At 35.8% G+C, this 15,801-nt stretch overlaps 1 protein-coding gene across 5 annotated transcripts in view; it reads left to right on the forward strand.

Annotated features, from left to right (window-relative positions):
• Slc6a15 (solute carrier family 6 (neurotransmitter transporter), member 15) overlaps positions 1 to 15,801 on the forward strand; it is a 51,572-nt gene that overhangs the window by 28,497 nt on the left and 7,274 nt on the right. For all 5 annotated transcript variants that reach the window (NM_175328.3, NM_001358821.1, NM_001252330.1 and 2 more), the window contains 5 exons: positions 3,878 to 3,988; positions 7,981 to 8,222; positions 8,323 to 8,515; positions 11,899 to 12,091; positions 13,349 to 13,508. In NM_175328.3, coding sequence (NP_780537.1) covers positions 3,878 to 3,988; positions 7,981 to 8,222; positions 8,323 to 8,515; positions 11,899 to 12,091; positions 13,349 to 13,508 — 899 coding nt within the window. The remainder of the gene's footprint in view (positions 1 to 3,877; positions 3,989 to 7,980; positions 8,223 to 8,322; positions 8,516 to 11,898; positions 12,092 to 13,348; positions 13,509 to 15,801) is intronic.

Raw genomic sequence — 15,801 nt, forward strand, 5'->3', positions numbered from 1 at the left:
AAATCAATTGATTTTAATATATTTTCTAATTTCAGGAGTATAACAAAATGAAAATATCCTGTATAATATTTTGCTTGATAAACAAATCTTTTATTTAGGGCAATTGCTATGAAAAATATGGCAGGTTAACAACTCTTAAGAAGCTTAAAATTAGCAAAGGAACAAATACAATTTCTCTGTTCTATATCCATTCTTAGATTGATTGTACAAAGCTTATGGATACTGTCTATTTATCTGTTTAGTTTATAAAAGTATTGAATACTTGCTGTTTACCAGAAACAGTTTTAATTCGAGAAATACAACAAGAAACAAAGCCTGGACTTAGGAAGTTTCTATTCTAGTGACAGATGCAAACCACATATTTGAGAAATAATTTCAAGTACCGTCCAACACCAGTGTACAAATGAATGAGATTTAGGTAGCAATATACCACAAAGCAATTTTAGATGACAACGTACATGTGTCTGTGGTCTATACAGACATGTTTAATTGAATATTTATTGGCAATTTCATAAAAGATTTTGCTACAACGTATAGCTATTTGTATAAATGTAAATTTGTGTTTAAGAAAAATGTGGATACTTTGCATAGTGCTTAATTAAAAAACATTCCTTTAACTCTTAGCATTTTGAATTAACTATGAACCTTTATCTTCTTAGAGAAGAATATAGTCAAAGGTTTGACATACTTAATAATATTCACCTGTTTGAATTCTTGACAGTTTTCACATTTTAATTTGAAATATTTCAGTTTTTCCTTAAGAACAAACTAAATTCAGATTAGTGTATTTAAGAACATGAATGTATATTAAATGAATAAAAATGGAAATAATTGGGACCAGATATTAAGAATAGAATTGTTTTTTAAAGATTTATTTATTTATTATATGTAAGTACACTGTAGCTGTCTTCAGACACACCAGAAGAGGGTATGAGATCCCATTACGGATGGTTGTGAGCCACCATGTGGTTGCTGGGATTTGAACTCAGGACCTTTGGAAGAGCAGTCAGTGCTCTTAACCTCTGTGCCATCTCTCCAACTCCAAGAATAGAATTTTAAAATATTATATAATAGAAATATCATATTTTAGAGAATGTGCACAAAATAGGAACCCTAAACTTTCTATAACAAGTTTCTCTTTTATTTTATCTATAGTATTTTTGAGTACAGTATTTCTTTAATGTACAGTATTTTTGAAAACCTCCTGTAAGCTGCACACTAGTGAATTCTGATATTAATTGAGCAGCCTCTGTCCTCATAAAGGCCATAGTGTGAGGAGCCTGACAGATAATTGCTGTACTAAGTATAATAATGGAGACGAAGAGAATATGCATGAAGCAGTTCCTGAAATGATCTTGGAGTCTGGGAGGTTTCACAAAGTGGGTAATTGCTATGATTGTCGGAGGAAAGTTACCAGAAGGTTCAGAGACAGGTCACTCTAAGCACAGAATTCAGCGTGCGTCAAGCCCAGAGGGTGCTAAATGCTCCCCTGTGCATGAGGAGTGGGAGGAAGAAAAAGCAAGAATTGTGACCTGGTTGCTGATGGACATTGAAGTGTCTGCAGAAACTGGTCAAACCACAGGCTGCTATATAACGAATACTGTAAAGATCTGAAGATTCTAAACAATTCAGCAAATGGGATCATCGGACTTCTAAAAGACTTCATGCAAAAGAGCTGTGGATGTTGGATCTCTGGGATGCAGAGGGGAGATGACCAGAAGAATCTGGAGGAGAGATGAGCAGGAAATAAACTGAGAATCAGGAAAGTCTTTCAAGTCAGTCAGGAAGCAGCAAATTGAGTTTGATTTAAAAATGTGCAGAGAATATTTCATGTTTTTTGTAGCCTCAGAAGCTATCGTGGAGAGCTATCATCAAATGAGACCCAGGGGCCTCACAGATTGAAAGTTTGCTAGTCATCAGAGAGGAACAGAAGAACAACTCTCAGGTCTGAAAGCACCCTAACAAGGAGAAACTAGGAAATAAAATCATATTATCATAGCAGAGGACAATCTAAGACTCATCAAAAATTATTGGAAAGATGTCTGATTTTACTAATGAAAATAGATTTATTCTATTAAAATAGTGTCTGTGTCTGCGAGTGGTTTAGGAGTTTAAGATCTGGTAGTGACCCAGAAAGGCATGGTCTCCATTCTCACAGAACTTATATAACAGCTGGGTGGACAGAGTGTGAGAAAACTCAATCAAGGTAACTTTGGAAGGGCTATATAACGCCACAGACAAAACTGCACCCAATGGTAATATCTCCAAGGTGATATCACCTCTACCTTGGCAGAAGTGACAGCAGATGGTGGATTCGGTTTGGGAAAAGAAGTCTTGTGGTGTTCAGGATGTCTTCTGGGAGAAGATGGTTCTGACTGGAGAAGAGAAGCAGACAGTATGCTTTCAGGCAATGGCTGAACATGCTGAGCCTACCAGGGCGCAAGGGTTTGAGGGCCTGGGTTCTGCAGCAAGAAAGCATATCAGATTAAAGCTTTGCAGGGAGGAGGGAGCAATTAGCAATTTGTTCAATGCAATTAGAAACACTTAGGTTTAGCAGAAAACAACGTAGCCGGGATGCTGCTCTGGAAACCACAAGCATATTGCAGATTGTCTTGGAAAATCTATGCATCTTTGACTTCAGCAACTGGGGCCATTTTCTGAAACAGCGGGGGACACAGCTTGGAGGGGAATTTCAGAAATTTGCTTTTCCAGTGGGAAAGTTTTAGACATATTAGACCCCCACGTGGATATTTCAAGAAGATAGTTAATGCTTGGGTAAAATGTTTCCTTTGGGTGATAGCAATTTCCTGAGTTCCTCAGATGCAAACATTGCAGAAACAAATGGTGAAAGGATTTACAGTGAATGCTATGCATACAAATTACTCAGTACATTGCGAGCTTTACGGATACACCATGAAATGTCACTCAAAATGTGTGCAAAGTGTTAAGCAGGACTTGTTAGGAAATTCATGACATTTCTTTCCTAAATATTGCTTTTAAATATGCATTACAAACAATCAGAACCATTCATCCTACATCATATTTCTGCACTAACTGAAGGAGAAGTAAGTCAGTGGTTCTCTGTGCAGGCACACAGTGAAATACTACTCAGCCATTGAGCAGAATTCAATCCTGGAGCAGCATAGATGGTAAACATTTTATTTTTAAAATTCTGCACATGCGCGGGTGTGTGCGTGCGCGTGCACACACACACACACACACACACACACACACACACACACACACACACACACAGAGCATATTATTCATCTACTAAGTGGAGTCAATCTTGTAATTACAGAAATACATATGGAGCATAACTCACGTGAAGTAAACCACTAAGAGAAAAAGTCTAAGTGCTCTGCTATCTGGATGCTAAAGAAATCTATTACATAAAAGTAGCGGGCAGAATAGTGTTTATTCTAGAGGTGGAGAAGAGAAAGGAAGGATAAAAATTTGTTAGACAATGGCACCGAAAAGACAAAAGGAAGAACACAATCTAGCATTCTGTCGCACACTGCGGTGGATATTGTTCAGAACACTTTACTGTGTATCCTAAAATATTTACAAGAGAAGAATTTAAAGGTTTACATCAAGCTGTTAATTCCCTTAACTTTGTTGTTAAACATTTTATACATATACTGAATTATGCTGCATCCCATCAACGTATGTGACAATATGAATCAGGCTAAACAAAGTTTTATTTATGTCTCAAGTGAGATTTAAAGAAGGCTGAATCCAGAACAGTCTTCTTAAAAAGTGACTTTAGGAGTTGTCACCAATTGTGTTAAACAAACTGGCTATCAAGAGTATAGTTTTAACTATTAAGAACGGTCACTAGTCTGTCTCACCCATTGCCATTTCTCTTTGTTTGCAGATCATGTATTTCAGTTCTCTGTTCCCCTACGTGGTCCTTATATGTTTCCTAATAAGATCTCTCCTTTTAAATGGTTCAATTGATGGCATCCGACACATGTTCACTCCTAAGGTATGTAAATCTTATTTTATTGAAAAAAATGACGCCATAGCTATGCTTAAGGGCCAATTGTTTTAACATCAATATATTAGGTTTCTAAAATATAGTATATTAACCTCTCCAGAAAAGTGGGTTTTCTGTATTTGCAATTGGATCTCCTTCTAATTTTTAAAACCTACCTTTCTGGTTCATGAGTATTATTGTCATTATTTCCAATGTGAAAATTCATTCTCCTTATGAAATAGCTTATGGTTTTTTTTACACTGATAAACTGGGGAAACTTTGATCTACGTGTACCCATCACCCTCTAGCTGAGGGGTTTATGTCCAACTCGAGTAACTAACTGATCATTTGAAACATCAACAACAGTATCTTCCTGCTAGACGAACGGATGAAAATATTGATCTCCCGAGTTACCAATAATCTAAAATCCACAGGCTCTGGGGAATGGTCTGACTCTTTTCCCAGAGTTTGTCTCATAGAGTAGTGTTTTCTGAGAAATGTTTTACCCCCTCTGGAGTCTTAGTTATAATGGTACGCTTGGGAATTTTTATACACACACATATTTCAGCAAAATTTTCATTAGCTTCATAGAGAGTGTGAAATTCATACCATTATCCTATGGAATAGATCGAATCTTATTACTGTGTATCTTGACCCTGGTTACTCATAAAGAACTTGTAGACTTAATCATGTCTTGTTATTTTTAACTGAACAGAAAACAGAAATAGGTTTGGGAGTGTATGTGATTTTGTGATTTACTAAATTAAGGTATCAGCTCATCATTAACTTGTTAAAACTCTGGTGAGAAAGGTAAAAGAGTTGAGACACTGGAGGTTATATAAAGGATGAACGTGGAGCTCGGGTGGGCCTGTAAGCAGGGAAGCAGAAGGGATTAGCTTCTGTGGAATTCTTTGTCAGCTGCCTTGTTAGGAGGTAAAAGAAGCTGTGTTCTTTGCATTTCTGGCTCTGAGTTTGTATTCATTTTGTAGGAGCAAAAATGCTGATGTGGGCGTCTGGTTTTCTTCTGTAGTTCAAAAGTGCTCTTTAATATTTGGAGCCCTTGAGAACTTCCAGTGAACACCGCTTTAAATTCATAAATTTCAGCCACCTTAGAATTATTAAAATCCGCTTCAAGCCTTACATACTTAATAACCCAAACTATTTATATTCAGAGCATTGAAGAAAATGTTTCCTGGGTTCAGTGCAACTCATTCTTCTGAGTAAACTTCTGAAAACTACTTTCTAAGCCCACAGCTGGTTATCACAGTTCCGCAGTTTGGTTTTAGTATGTACTTTAGAACTGATATAACCTTTAAATGGATCTAGTACTTAAAATTTCAGCATAAATCAACATTTTTAGTTTGGGCTAAAGATCTGTGTTAAAATTCTAGTTTCTCCCCTCCCTCCCCTCCCCTTCCCCCTCCCTCCCCTTCCCTCCCCTCCCCTCCCCTCCCCTTCCCTTCCCTTCCCTTCCCTTCCTCCTTCCTTCCTTAATTCCTTTCTTCCTTCCTTCCTTCCTTCCTTCCTTCCTTCCTTCCTTCCTTCCTTCCTTCCTTCCTTCCTTTCTTTTTCTTTTTTAGATTGCTTTCCAGTTACCATTGATGAAATAGTGTTAGTTTACTCAAGGGCAGTGGTTTTCAACCTGTGGGTCACAACCCCTTTGACAAACTTCGACCTCCCAAAATACTTACATTATAATTCATAGCAGTAGCAATATTTCAGTTTATTGTAAAGTAGCAACAAAAATAATTGTATGGTTGGGGGTCACTACAATGTGAGAAACTCTATTAAAGGGTTGCAGCTTTAGGAAGGTAGAGAACTACTGGTTTCGTGTGATGCTGAAAAAAATTATACTAAGTATAACATACTTTCTGTTTGTTTTCAGTCATCCTTGATAGTCTCAAACTTAGTTCAGTCTGGTCCCAAACCTATGGTCTCCTGCTTCAGCCTCCTAGGTTCTGGGATCGTGGGCATGAGCTACACACTTGGCTATATGTTATTTTTAATTTACATAGTTTATGGGAGGAAGAAAGTGACTAAGCACACAAACTACCCAGAAACAGCAAGTGGAAATTCACTTTGGATGCAGACTAAATGAAATCTTTGGGAATATCTCTTTCCTGCCATCTAGTGGTAACTCTGTGATCGACAGTTCAATGTATTTGGAATTAAGCATAACAGTGATACCGAATAGCAACACAGAAATATTCCACAATCTACAATCCTATAGTTGGAACAACAATATGAACTAACCAGTAACCTGGAGCTCGTGTCTCTAGCTGCATATGAATCAGAAGATGGCCTAGTCGGCCATCAGTGGAAAGAGAGGCCCATTGGTTGTGCAAAATTTATATGCCTCAGTACAGGGGAACGACAGGGCTAAGAAGTGGGAGTGGGTGGGTGGGGGAGAGGGTGGGGGAGCATGTGGGGGACTTTTGGGATAGCAAATGTAAATGAAATAAATACCCAATAAAATAAATAAAAAAGAAATATTCCACAAAGAACTTGTGTGCATGTTAGTTAAATACTTAAATTATGAATACAGCCAGTGTATTTGATAATAATTCATAAAGTATAAAAACTAATTAAAAATTAAGGCTAATTAAAATCAACTGAAGCACCACATTCCAACATCTGAGGAAAGGTGGGAGTTTTAGAGGTCATATATATTACTATTTATTGCTACCTCTGACCTGCTGTGTATTGTTGTCTGATTTCTTATCTTTACAAAGCCTCATATATTAGATTTAACTATGACATGGGCTTCTGTGGATATTAAACAAGAAAAAAAATAACCATGAAAAGTGCGTACCTGTGTTTGCCAGTTACAGTTTACATACACTTTCAATATTGGACAGCTAGAATTTGGCTGAAACTATGGAGATGTTTTTGTTTTTACTCTTTCTATTGAAAAAAGCTGAATCCAGAGGATTGCTCTTTGACTTGGCTTGCTCTTTCATTACATTGCTTAGTGGCAGCAAGATCTGAAGCTTGGTAGATTTCACATTCTTAGCGTTGCCCCTTGACATTATCTTCAATAAAAACAATCTGACCTTAATGTTAGAAAGAGGTAAAAATATCAATTTAGCACTGTGTTGTGACTGGAAATGAATTCAAATGAATTCAAATATCTACTGAGGTCCATGTCAGCTGAAGATGATGTCAATTTTTTCTTGAACTATTTTTTTTTAAAGATTTATTTACTTATTACATATTTAAGTACACTGTAGCTATCTTCAGACACACCAGAAGAGGGCACCAGATCTCAATACAGATGATTACAAGCCACCATGTGGTTGCTGGAATTTGAACTCAGGACCTTTGGAAGAGCAGTCAGTGCTCTTAACCACTGAGCCATCTCTCCAGCCCTTCTTTAACTATTTTACTACATTCTGGAAAAATTTGATGATTTTTCAGAGAAGTAAGACACGATCTTATGGAACTTGTTTATGTATTCAGAGCACTAATGATGCAATAGACTTTCTTCTATTTTCAAAGAAATGAGTCTCATTAAAATGAATGAACAACACCAATTGACAGTTATAGTGGCAGTCGAATCCTACCAATTACATAGCTCCATTATCAGATTTTCATCAGAAAATTCAAAATTTGAGAGAATGGTGATGTGAAGTAACTATTTCGCTTGTGCTGGAAATTGGTTTATTATGCTTTGGAAAAGACAAAGAAAGATATATAATGGGGAATTATCAAAGACTAGTAATTTCTCTGTCATACTCTTCTGTGATGATTTATCAGAAAACGCTGACAAGTTCTTTTGTAAGTAGAAGATCTCTATGTAAGGGCTTGATAGATACTGTTTCCTGTTGCATTCTTAGGTGCTTTCCTAGAAAATATAGTTTTTATAGTTCCTTATTACACCATTTTATATAACATTTAAGGATATATAATATATTTATATTAAAATAATATAATTCCATAGAAGCAAATTTCTTAGAACTAGGAATTTATTATTGATTTCTGTTCTCTTCAATTTCAAACAGCTGGAAATGATGTTGGAGCCCAAGGTTTGGAGAGAGGCAGCAACTCAGGTGTTCTTTGCATTGGGTTTGGGATTTGGTGGAGTCATCGCGTTTTCAAGTTATAACAAGAGAGACAACAACTGCCACTTCGATGCTGTCCTAGTGTCTTTCATCAACTTTTTCACTTCAGTTCTGGCAACACTGGTGGTGTTTGCAGTTCTGGGGTTCAAAGCCAATATCGTAAATGAAAAATGCATTTCACAGTATGGATAATTAATTTCCACTAGCATTTCATGGCATAATTCTCTATAAATATGGATCAAAGAAGCTGGGTGCTCATTCTCCATCTGTTATACTTTTCAGAAACTCCGAGATGATCTTGAAACTTTTGAAAATGGGAAACATTAGTTGGGATGTCATTCCCCATCACATCAACCTCTCAGCTGTCACTGTGGAAGATTATCGTTTAGTTTACGACATCATTCAAAAAGTGAAGGAGGAGGAGTTTGCTGTTCTTCATCTCAACGCCTGTCAAATTGAGGATGAGCTAAATAAAGTTAGTAGACCATGTGTGAGCAGTCAAAAAATTATCAGTTAGTTAAAGTGTGCTTCATCTGAAGCCTTCTTCAGGAAAGGGGATAGCAAAAGGCCTGGGGATACAGTTTCTAAATTCTCCGATAACTGTGCATCTCATAGAGTGTGTTTACTTACAAAGATTTTCTTTATTTTATAAAACAGTCTCATTGATATAGTCACACTACTGTGCAGTCTTAGCATAAATAAGTTAATATCCACTCCAGAATGAAGACTAATCTGATACAGATTTTGCTATAAAAAAATTAATGCTGAATTTGAATTTTGTTTCTCAGGATTTTGATGAATGAATGATAATTTTGTTTATTTTTGACAGTTCAGTTAAAGAAATTCTGATAATATCTTTTTCTTAGAGTATAATTTATTTTAATCAATAAGGAATTATGGAAAATCAACTAATGTTCTTCTGTTGGTTGCTACTTTTTGCTTACATTGCCAAATAGGAAGACAGAAATTAGCCATTAGTCATTTTGAGTAGGACAGTTTACTATTCCTGGAGAACAATATAGAGATCCCATACTAAGTTTAAAGGTGTAAGTAAATTTGATAATTTTGAATTATAAAATAAAATATAATTTCTAGGTTTTCGTAATTAAGAAAAAACCTGACATGTGCTGAATTAGTGAAATAACAAAGTCATCTGGCTTAGAGTTCTACATTTTTCATAAGATGTGTCACTGTGTGTGTGTAGGGTAGGGTATGTGTCTGAGGGCATTATCTCTCCTATGCATGTATAGAGAGGTCCCAATCTGTCAGATGTGATTATTCATCATTTTCCTTCTTTGTGGCCGGAGACTGGGTCTCTCAATGTGTCTGAAACTTGACACTGTGATCCACAGAGATCTGCTTTTCTTGTCTGTGTGTGCCACCAAACCCTGACCCTGGTGCTGCAGTTCTATAGACACATGGCAGAAGGCCTGACTTTTACAAGAGTACTGAGGATCGGTATTGAAATCCTCATATTTGTGTAGCAAACATTTCCCTCACTGACCCATGGCCTCATTTTTCTTTCATTAAGATTTTATTTTTTCCCCATGAATGGATATTAATTTTACACAGTATATAAGAGCATTTTTGTTGGAGAGTTTTATTCCTCCAATACATAATCCTTTGCATAGGTCTTCTTGCTTTTTTTTTTTTTCCACTCTGGCCATGTTGCTTATTCTTTCAAGTACATGAAAAATCATATATATATATATATATATATATATATATATATATATATATAGTGATATGTGTATGTGCTACAGAACAAAGTAATTATAACTCACAAATATGCAAAGAGTGTTAACTACTAAGTAATAAGATTCAAAGATGCAATCAATAAATGGCTACGTTTTTCTCTAATTATACACACACATACACACACATATATGTATATATGTATGCACACATACATACATACACACACACACACATATACACACACACATATGGTTCATGAATGGGAGTAAACATTTCTAAAACTAATTAATCTGTTTTGTGTGATTAAAAGGTGTGACAGCTCTTTATGGCTAAAGCAATCTTATCATGTATAGATAGGGCATCTTATCTGCCATTCCACTGTTGATGGTTACTTAGGTTGGTTCCATAACTAAGCTGTTGTCAATAGTTCTTCAACAGCTAATGTGCAAGTATGCATGTGATATGTTGACTTGGAGCTCTATGAGTGAATACCAAGCACAGTACAGCTGACTTTACTGCATATCTGTTTCATTTTGGGGGAAACATTCCTAGTGATTTGCACGCGGATTCAACTAGTTTCGTTCCTACTGATGGTGGATTTAATTCCTTTCTCCACAATCTTGCCAGTCTTTTTTGTGATTTCTTAATGACTCATATTCTGATGAGTCAGAAGGCATCGCAACATAGTCTTAATTTTCATTTCTTAGATAGCTACTGAAGGTGATCCCTTTGAATATGTTTATTTGTACTTCATCTTTTAAGAAATATATTTATTTAATTACCCTTTTATTTCTTGGGCTATTTCACTCTTGTCACTTAGTAGCTAACGGTCTTTGTATATTATGAATATTAACCATCTGTTATTTTGCATAGCTAGCTGTCTCTCATTTGTACCTTATCTAATCACTTGATTGTTTACTTTCTTATATAGAAATTTAACTTCACGATATCTATGTTTTCAGATGTTGGCATCATTTGGTGTGCAAATGGAGTCCTATTTAGAAAGTCTTAGTATATACCCATAATTGGGGTGTTTCTCTTAACTCTTCTCTCTAACAGTTTCAGTGATTATAAAAGTTATCACATTAACCCCGTCTTTCTAAATGTTAGAATATAGGCATGATAGATTTAGATAAGATGCATATAAAATGGATATTTTATTGACATATGTGTTTTTTTAATTCTAAAATATTTTTTGCTGAATACATATTCTCTCATACAATATATCTTGACCACAGTTTTCCCTCTTTCTACCTCTCCCATCACCCTCTCTCTAGTCACCTCTCCTCTCCCCCCAGATTCACTCCCCTTCAGATTTTCTCTTTAGAAAACAGCCAGCCTCCAAGAGACTACAACCAAACAGGATAAAACAAGATAGAAGGAGACAAGGCAAAAGCCCTCCTACAGGCTGGAAAAGGCATCCCAGCAGGAGGAAAGGATGCATTCTCATACAGTGCATTCTAATCACACCTTTTCCTCCTTGATCCCCTTCCAGCTGTTACCCATTTCCCATCCACCCAACCCCATGTTCTTTCATTTCTTTCTAATTAGAAAGCAAACCCCAAACAAACAAACAGACAAGCAAGACACAGGCAAACAAAGGGACCAAAAATGTGTTCCTTGTTGTTTTTCTCTGAAATAGATTTTTTTTTTTATGGTTGAAAATTTGCATTCTGTAGTCTGGGAATTCCTTTTATTCTTTGCATTTCTTCACATTATCTGTTTTCTTTATTCTAATTAACTAAGCTACTCCATAGGCCAGAAATATTTGTATACATATATACATACATACATGCATACATATATATATATATACATACATATATTTTGTTTGTTTTTATTACAGCAAATCAATATTTATATGCATAAGTCCTAACAAAATTAAAAATACCACATACTTAATAATGCACTATGTTATTCCAAGACAATTGAAATAATGAGCAATGTTATATAGTTGTACATTTTGTCCAGCAATGCTGAACTGTATTTTACTCTTTGGGTCCAGGCAATGAGCACATAACTTAAGGAATAAAGCGTATCTTGGCGTATTTCTTTGCAGCAGCTCTCACCATTACATAGCGTTTTCCCACCTTCACTGCTGAGAAGAATCACCTCCTGATGTTGCTCTTGGTTAGTGCTGCTCTCTTCTGTGTTCCGCAGGCTGTGCAGGGCACTGGCTTGGCTTTCATTGCCTTTACAGAGGCCATGACACATTTCCCTGCATCTCCTTTCTGGTCAGTGATGTTTTTCCTCATGTTGATAAATCTCGGCCTCGGCAGCATGTTTGGAACAATTGAAGGGATCATCACTCCTATTGTGGATACCTTCAAAGTGAGGAAGGAAATACTCACTGGTGAGATATTACTCTTGACTTCAATGTAGCCCATTTATAAGTGTGAGATATTAGAGACTGCAATTGGACTGTGTTATATCTTGGATGTTATTAATATCTATATGACAATAGATTATAATTTATAATAATACAATAGTAGGTATAATTATTTCAGTGTATTAGTTTTTTTAAGGACAAAATATACACTTAATATAAAGTTACATTTATACTTCTATCTTCTTCAAAATGATGTTTGTATTTCTGTCCTATATTGATTACTTATCGATTGTTCTGATAAAACACCATGTCCAAGGCAACTTATAGAAGAAAAAAATTGATTTGGGTTTGACACTTTGAGTGGGTTAGAGACACTGAGGGAACAAGTAGGTGGACCAGCAGCTGAGAACTCACGTCCGGATCCATAAAGAGGAAGTAGAGACCTTGCTTTAATTTTACTCATGTATGCTAGACGGGGACTGAGACATGTAATGTAATCATTGTCCATTTATCTTAAGTGCCAAGAAGCCTAAGATAATGGCTTTAAGTTGTGTGGAAAAGTCTTATGGTTACAAATGTATCTGTAAGTTTTTATATTAACAGCGAGTGTCCTCTAGTTTATGAGTCTGTTTCTTAGATGTTAAGCAGGAAACAAGTTTTAAATAGTTCTTCCTAGTTGTTGCTTGGATAATCAGAATATTCAGGCCTATACCCATCACTTTTCTTTGCACATTCGAGCTGTTTGAGCAAGATAAGTATGTAAATGTGGATTGATAGTGATGCTTTTTCTGATTGAATTTTCTCTCTGTTATGCTTTACTGATAATCATATTCAATCAAACATGGAAGTATGTACGTTTGGCAATCTCATTACAAGCCACACTACGCTCATTATTAATTCAAAATTGCATAGAAATTTGAAAACTACAGAAGCTTAATAAATGTACATTCTGCCTGGAAGGTCACTTTTCTATTAATAATAAACATAGGTTATGAATTTTATTTAAAAAATTTTTATACGGTTTCCCTTCAGTTTTTATTTGCACTTGGTAGGTATGATTTCCTAGAATTAAAGATATGAGTTATGTACTATGAAATTTATTAGAGGTTAACCATGTGTGACTCAACTCCCAACATGTAATTTTCCATAGAGTCAGAGAAGCTAGTGTATACAAAAATTATAAAAATTGAAAAAAATGTTATTTGATTGTAATATTTTATAATGAGAGAAAGACTGGGCTTTGAGGAGAGGCTAATTGTTATTTTAATTTCTTTTCTTTAGTTATCTGTTGCCTCCTGGCATTTTGTATTGGCTTGATATTCGTGCAGCGCTCTGGAAATTACTTCGTGACAATGTTTGACGATTATTCTGCTACATTGCCTCTGCTAATTGTGGTCATCTTGGAGAATATTGCCGTGAGCTTTGTTTATGGCATAGATAAGTGAGTATACTTGATTGCCAGTAGTTATTTGTCAGCTCTATTTTGAAAAGTCCAATCAATATCTCATTTAACAGGGAAGAGAAATGAAAAAAGATGGATCTTCACCTAGTCAAATAGTTCACAGGCTTTTGTTGATAGGGGAATTTACTGAGGTGTACGCCCCTCGTGCATGAGGGCTGAGAATTGAATACAATGTAAGGTTGCCTAAAATTCCAAGCATTGGATTAATTCTTATTACCAAAGAGTGACTTCCATACTTGATAAGTATTTCATATTTTACAAGAACCTTAAGTTTCTTTGGCTTGTTGTTGTTGACCACATTTCATATATGGGTGGAAAATAAGAGAAACAGGAATTACATTCTTCAATTATAACCTGATTAGCAGCAGATGTGTGATTCACAGATTTCCCACTTCTGTCTAAAGCTTATGTCTTAGTTGCTTTGTTGAATTATTATGAGAAGTGGAGAGGGAGATACACACACACACACACACACACACACACACACACACACACACACACACACACAGAGAGAGAGAGAGAGAGAGAGAGAGAGAGAGAGAGAGAGAGAGAGAGAGAGAGAGAAACAGACACAGAGACATAAAGACAGAGACACAGAGCAAGTTAATGGTTTATAGTAGCAAACATAATTGGAAAAATGATCTGTTTATTTTGAGATACATATATAATTTGCTGCACAATAACCTCAAATATAATTAACTGAACTTTCTGTATATCTAAATTTCAATAACACAGTTTTTGTGTGAAAAGAATGAACTTAATATGAAATGAAATATCAAACTCATATCTGTGGAAAAGCAATCTTTGAAATATTCAATATGAGACATTTTAAATGTTAAAATGTTCATCTCTACCTGACATACAGATAAGTGACGAGAGTCTTATGTAAAGTGCACATTGGATAAAGACTCAAGTCCTCTTAGGTGATATAAATTGCATTACTGGTATTGAATGAGTATTTTGACAAAGTTTAGGATGTCATACTTATTACTGCCCAAAGCTACAAGCTATGAAGAATAGGAAATTTCATTTAATAATCATGTTTCATGTGTCAAAAGTAGCCATTGAAATATGAAAAGTAAATAAAGCTTCATGTTTCAATGGCAGTTGAAAAACATTCATGGAAATGCATGGAGACTAAGGCGACTGAGCAAAGCACTAAATGCTACAGCTAGCATGAAGATTAAAGTCCACATTCCTAGAACCCATGTGAAAAATGTGGTTGGGCGTAATGGCCTTCCCATAATCCCTTCAGAAAGCAAAGGGAGGTGGAGATCTCGAATAGCTGGCTAGCTCAAAAGATAATGTTCAGTGAAAGACACTGTCTGAATATATCATGATTGAGGAAGACACACAGTGTCAACACTGGGGCCACACACACACACACACACACACACACACATACACACACATGTACAGATATGTAAACATACATGCATTCATGCACACCATGCAAACTTACATACACACTAAAAATTCAAATTAAGATAGTGATGAGATATCCTTATTCATTTACTGGAATGGAAAACATTCAGAACACCAACAGCACAAAACATTGCAGAGAATGTAGACTAAAAGGAACGCTCACTAATTGTGTATGGAGCTATGAAATAGTGCAAACACTTCAGAAAACACTCTTCCAGCTCGTGATAAAATGAAGATATGCTTATCATATGACATGTCAGGTACACAGTTTGATATTTGCTAAAAGGAGTTGACAATATATTCCAGATTAAAAAAACTGGTCCATGAATGTTCATAGCAGCTTTACACACAATGAGCAAAAGCTGCAAATAGTCAAGATGTCTTCCAGCAGATGAATGAATAAAGCATCCATCTAGAGAATCAAATATGGTTCAACCCTAGATAAATTCCTACCAAGCCATGAGAATAATGTTGGAAATATAAATGTCCATTGCTAAGAGACAGAATTTGTATTTGATAATACTGTATCTTGTCAATTGCCAATTTATTGTAGACTATTTAGACAAGAGCAGCCTTTGACAACAGTTGGAGGTAGGGACAGATGTATAGATGAGCCCAAGGGATGTTTAGACAGATATAATAATATCCCTCCAATGAGGAATATCTGGGTTCTTTCCAGCATATGGCTATCATAAATAAGGCTGCTATGAGCATAGTGGATCATGTGTCTTTAATGCATGTTGGAGCATCTTCTGAGTATATGCCGAGTACACATGGAGGGAACCATGGCTCCAGCCGCATATGTAGCAGAGGATGGCCTTGTTGCACATCAATGGGAGGAGAGACC

This window comes from Mus musculus, chromosome 10 (assembly GCF_000001635.26).
Source record: "Mus musculus strain C57BL/6J chromosome 10, GRCm38.p6 C57BL/6J".
Lineage (NCBI taxonomy): Eukaryota > Metazoa > Chordata > Mammalia > Rodentia > Muridae > Mus > Mus musculus.